Below are 6,217 nucleotides of genomic sequence, written 5' to 3' on the forward strand. Positions count from 1 at the left end.
CAGAGAGGAGCCTTAATCTGGGTGGCTGCTGATGGCTGATCAGGAGTAGCTGCTTGGTTAGTTGTTTGACTTTTTGCTTATCCTGCGGGTCGTCTCACTGCAGCTGTATTGTTGTTGCTTGACTTTTTGCCATTTAGAAGGTTGCCTCTGAAATGCTGAATGAAATTAAATGTAAACAACACAAGGACAATGTCTCGGGAGGAGGCGAGAATGTCATCTGTGGGAGGTTACAGCAATCCTCTGTGCTGTTTACCATACGTAGATGTCATTACAGCCACAAATGTTTGGAAAAAAACAAACTACCCAACACAGCTGGCAAAAAAGAAGAAGAAGAAATGGCAGGGCCAGTGTGTGCATGTGAAAGCAAACGCTGCATATTTGTATGTCTGCAGAACAAACTAACAATTACTTAATTACTGCCAACGCAATTAAGTCATCTCAACTAGTCTGACACACACTCATCAAACGAGTTTAAGTTGCACAGAAACACTTCGGCGTCTCTCGCCTCATTACTGAGTGATACGTACTTTCTGTGGCCGTCTATTGCAATTAGTTTGTCAGTCTGTTCATGGCCACAGGAGAAGCAAGCTCATTTCATACATGCACAGAGATGACTGTACATTTTAAGTTCTGCAACAAACATTTTCCCCTTTACTTGTCTGGAAACTCATTGAAAGGCAAATATTGAACAATTTAATAACTGTAACATCATGATAGATGTGGTTAAATATCTCCAGTATTTTTTTTGCAACCTTTTATTATTACAATTGTGGAAAATTCAACACCTTTCTCTTCCTGGCTCGACCATGCTTTGCTCTTTCTCTTCTAATTGCATATGCTTCTGTCCTCCACACTAGAGTCTTCGCAAATGTGGGATCCAAGGAAGAATTTGTAGCACACACACAGGGAAGCAGCTTAAGGTGAACACACAGCCAAAATGTGTAGATTCTGCACCTTTAAAGAAACGTGCAGAGAGTTTGTGTGGCTGTGAAATACACTGTATATAATGACGTAGAAGATAAGTACGCGTGTATATTTCAGTTTGAGTCTAATCATGATCCCCTCTACAAGCTAGGAGTCCCTGACATCTCTGTTAACCGTGAAAATAAACTGGAAATCTCTCCCTTTCGCCCCTTCTTTCCCTCCCCCTGGCTCACTGGGGTGTGGCAGCCAATCAAGGCCTTGTACATTCACAGCAGCAGTCGAGGTCGAACTGGGACAATATTTATTGTTACTGTTGTTGGCACATACACACACATCCACACACACCGCCACGGCTCTCCTTTTGCACTTCCACTTCCAAATCAAGCACACACACATGCAAAAGTTTGGGGGTTCATATCCACCCTGCAATACTGGCATAGAGCTGTCTGATTGGTCCCAAATTCCATGTGCAGCAAGTAAACAAACGTGAACCATAAAAATAAATAAACAGGAAGAACGAGGGGTTCTTGAGCATTTAACTGATAAATAAAAACTAACAGCATTACAGCCAAGCACATGCATATGGTTACACACAAACGCACGTAAGACAGCACTGAACCTTACACTGGAGAAATGCACACTGAGAAACACACATCTAAGTCAACAAACAAGGCGACACACACTCACACACAGCTAATACAAATATGCGCACACTCGCAAAGCACTAAAAGGAAATAGACACCTAAAAGAAAAAGCACACGCGCTGCAAAACACACATTAAACAGAAACACACCTCGCACAACCCCCCCCCCTCTCTCTCACACACACACACACACACACACACACACACACACACACAAAATTGTACACACAGTTCTGATAACGCTTGCCACAAAAATCCAGTGGAACCAATTACAGCTCTGCTCGCCTGGCAAATCAACCCTCAGTTTTTAACCCTTTCCCACCAGAGAACCAGAACAAAGTCTGACTTTTCCAAAAACAATTAAAATGACAACAACAGTAATGATGCAGTTCAAGCCTTGCATCCTCGTTTTATCCATTAATCTGAAGACATCACTTCCAAATAGGCATGGGTCGGAGCATGTCACATTCAAGGCAGCCTGTTGGGAATTAAACCGACATGTCAGACTGAAGAGGAAAAATCACATCATCAATCATGACTTAACCACCACTTTAGATGAAGAAATCAAGTATATTTAAGACATCTTCAGACAAACTTTCAAATAAGTTATACTTCATAACCTAACTTGGTCGTGACATGAAACCATTCAAAGTTACATTATCAGCTCTTGGTAACGCAGGTTTCACACAGATTTCGTAAACTGTTGTGGTGTGATCAAAAACACACACAGCTCGTACTTTACTTTCACATTCCTTACAGTTTGTCTTCTGATTGCATTTACCAGTGACACTCATCAGCTGTTTGATGCAGTCGACTAGTTTTTGAGGAGAATGTTTGATGGGGATCCGTGTAAAAAGACAGCAACACAGAAGTGTATCTTTACCACAAACAATTAAGGCAATACAGCGATTACTGTCAGAGATGATCTGACTCGTGCAACTTTCAAGCCTCTTTTAAATGAATGGAAACTAATGTTTGACTGAAAAAAAGGGAAATCTGCCTCTAAACTAGAAACACACTTTTTAAATGTAAGCTCATTCCTAGAAACCTGCTTGATGTTATTGAAGGGAGTATATATTTATACCTATTACAACCTTTTCCCATTCACATAGGCACAATTCAAGTATCTAAACAACAAACTAGTATGAAAACAGGGAAAAATAATAATATTTAGCATTCCTGCATGTGGAAAAGCTGACGGACTGCTAAAAAGCTAAGAGTTCAAATTATAAGTAAGTCTGAACTGAGCACATGTGTATATGCATATGAGCACACTCACACAGTGTCTACAAACACAAGCGCATGAAAACTCAGACAACCACACACATGCGCGCACACACGTAACCGTTCTTTGCACCCTCGCACCTCTCCACAGATCACATTTCACAGCAACACCAGAAATAAAGTTCCTCTGGCAGAGGAGGGCTGCAGAGGAAGAAGCGAGAGAGGAGGAGAAAGACGGGAGAGAGACAGAAAGAGCGAGATGGAGACTATTGATCGGTTGGAGTTGGCTCAATCTGGCATTGAACTTTATCAGAAAGGCAGAGCATCGCAGCAGGAAGCTTTCTGATTCGTCTCTAAAGGAGAGAACAGAGGAATGTTCGCGCTCTATTCTTCTTTCGCATCTCTCATTCATTTTCATTTCTCTTTCCACCCCCAGCCGTGCCTTTTTAAAGAATTCTTTCTAGCCTTTTTTGCCCCCCCTCCTCCTTCTTGGCTCTTACATCTTTCACTTTCTCCATTTGTATTTACTCCTCTGTTTCTTCCAGCGTCTTTTTCTCCCTTCTTTTCCCGCTGCTGCCTTATTAGCATTCTCTCTGTACGTATAATTGATTCCTCATGCCTTCCTCTTGTGGAAATGTCATTCATAATTCTGTGTGATAGCTGGCTGGCTGGTTGGATGGCTGGCTGACTGACTGAGTGGTTGGCTTGCTGGCTGACTGTGAGGCAAAGTGGCCACTGACCCATTTGTAGCAGATACAAAGAGACTGACAACCAAATCTGATTATAGCAACCAGACCAGGGCCCTTGTGAAACGAATGGCCTAAGCCAAACTGAGCCTAAGCTGTCATTCATCCTTCTGTGCTTTTTAGTCTACGTATTTAACCTTTATTTTACCCCGGCAGGTAAATTAACGGCGAATTCTTACTGGTGGTGGAGGGTGAAACTGAAGGAGGGATTTTAAAGAGGTATTAAGGGGAAGTACTTGTGCACTCACGACCTTTCGTAGTTGTAATGGAAATGAATTAAGTAGAATTTAACTATAAATTAAATGGCCTATGTCTATGTGTGTGTGTGTGTGTGTGTGTGTGTGTGTGTGTGTGTGTGTGTGTGTGTGTGTGTGTGTGTGTGTGTGTGTGTTTGCTTAACAACAGAAATGAGCAAATAGACAGCTGATGGTCTTTCACACACACATTAATGCAGCCAGATCTATTCTCACACACACACACACACACACACACACACACACACACACACACACACACACACACACACACACTGAAAGGTGCAGATTCAGTTATGTGCCACCTACATTGCCAATTATCAACAAGATCTCAAAGGCACCTGGTTGCAGATGACAGAGGGGTGTGTGTGTGTGTGTGTGTGTGTGTGTGTGTGTGTGTGTGTGTGTGTGTGTGTGTGTGTGTGTGTGTGTGTGCATAACAGGGAATCTCTTAGCCCAAACATCCCCCTCCCCTCCCATCACGTCTCACTCCTCATGTTACAGTAAAACTAAGGAGGAGGGACAGAAAAAGACAGACAGAAGGACACAGACACATAAACAAGGTGAGAGTTGAGAAGAGGAGGGACGTAAGGAAAGACCAGCAGGAAATTAAAAAAAGAAAAAAGAAATCAGAAAGACGCAAGATAAGAGACATACTGAAGAAAAAAAAAGTGACAATGCAATCGGAGACATAAAAAGGGAGACAGAGACAGACAGGTAAAAAAGACATAAGGAGGTACATACCGGATGCCTGCCCTGAGGGTACATGATCCCAGGAGAGGAGAGGCTGCCAGTCCGTTTGATGGCCAGGTTAGTCCCCTGGCCCTCCACTCCTCTGCCCTCCACCGGTTACACAGCCACACACACGCACACACAAACCCCCGCACACTCTCACCAGTCAATAAGTCCAGTTCCTGCTCCTTGGCAGGGTTGAACGCAGCAGTCTTTACTCTTCTGTTCTTCTTTGCTTTTTCTCGCGCGCTCTCTCCCTATATATGTATATATATATTTATCTTTTACTGCATATTCCTCTTGACGCACAACTGAAGAAGAAGTCTGTCAATTCCTTCATCCGATAATATCATGACAAAACGGAGCAGCGGACTTTACCTCCTCCTCCTCTCTTGTCCTTTCCACAGTGAAAGTCTCAGTTTCTCCTCCTTAGCGTCTCTCAGCCTTCTCCTCACCCTGTGATCAGTCAGGGTCCACACGTAGTGACATGACACAGAGAATTTCATCCAGACAAGCTCCCCTCTTCCACTTCTCCTACTCTTCGCCCCTCTTCTCCTCCTGCCCCTTCACCCAGCCGTCCAATGGCGAAACACACAAACGTAAACAAACACTCAGCTCGATCAAATAGTCTTCTTCTCTGCTTTTTCCTCCTCTTCGCCCTCTCTGTGACACACTGAAGCCTCTGCCTTGACTGCTGCCGCAGAAAAGAAGGAGGATAAGAAGAAGAAGAAGAAGAAGAAGAAGAAAAAGGAGGAGGAGGAGAAGGAGGAGGGGACGGGAGTGAGAGTGTGTGTGAGAGAGAGAGTGAGAGCTTTGTTTTTAATCTAAATGTGGAAAAAAAATGCAAGAGGAAAGCAGGAAAGAACAGCAGGTCAGTGGAGGATCCAGCGGGCTTTTCAGCAGCAAGCCCTAGACTGTAATATATTGTGCCTGTTGGCTTCAACACAAACACGACAGCCTGCTAAAGCTCCTCTTAAGGTGGAACTGAGTAGATAGAGACACCCAGTCGCACACAGAGGGGCAGCAAGAGAGAGAGGCGAGAGATGGATCTCTTTTCAATTGTGGTCAGACACACAAAGCAATCAGTCATGCACAAAGAGTCGGGCTCAAACTGATATGAATCGAGATTCAAACACACAAAACGCTCGACAGCTATGCGGACAAACTCGATGTGCAGCACCAACCACACACAACAATTACAGTGATAAGTTTATTAGGCAGTTTGCACCTCGCATTAAAATGCGGCATGGACGATGCGACAGCAATCCAATCACACCTATTCGCGCACAAATCCAGGTGTAAACACACTCAGGCTGCGCTGAAGATTGCTACCAATGTGACTCCTCACACCTCAAAGGCCTGAGAAGCACTGCATCCAGGAGTTCAGACCGCATACATTTGCTCCTACAGCCTCTCTAACACAGAAGAGTGCCACGGAAGTACGCACTGTAACGGTAAAGTTATCACGTTTATGTCTAAAGGCTGTGAGCGTGTTTGCAGTAATGATTAAATATGAAAGCACGGGCTGGGATACAAGGATACAACCCAGTGAGGTGTCTCATATTGCTTTCTGGTTCACCTGGAAGAAGGGTGCCACTTGATGCGCATAGTTCGAGGCTATTCACAGGGCTTGGCGTACACTTCATAATGATAAAGTTTTCCAGGGCTACCACACTAAAGGTGCAGACAGCAAG

General features: G+C 43.9%; 1 protein-coding gene across 2 annotated transcripts in view; it reads right to left on the reverse strand.

The window, feature by feature from the left end:
* The window catches only part of tle2b (TLE family member 2, transcriptional corepressor b), an 83,106-nt gene extending 77,595 nt beyond the window's left edge, over positions 1 to 5,511 (reverse strand). Inside the window, exon 1 of one of the 2 annotated variants that reach the window (XM_085399506.1) lies at positions 4,536 to 5,511. In XM_085399506.1, coding sequence (XP_085255632.1) covers positions 4,536 to 4,559 — 24 coding nt within the window. In that variant the 5' untranslated portion in view covers positions 4,560 to 5,511. The remainder of the gene's footprint in view (positions 1 to 4,535) is intronic. The other variant, XM_085399507.1, reaches the window with a different exon arrangement.
* Positions 5,512 to 6,217: the final 706 nt, after the last annotated feature.

The sequence above is a fragment of the Rhamphochromis longiceps genome, linkage group LG23 (assembly GCF_057381845.1).
Source record: "Rhamphochromis longiceps isolate RC_006_pf linkage group LG23, R_longiceps_female_GT1.1, whole genome shotgun sequence".
Classification (NCBI taxonomy): domain Eukaryota; kingdom Metazoa; phylum Chordata; class Actinopteri; order Cichliformes; family Cichlidae; genus Rhamphochromis; species Rhamphochromis longiceps.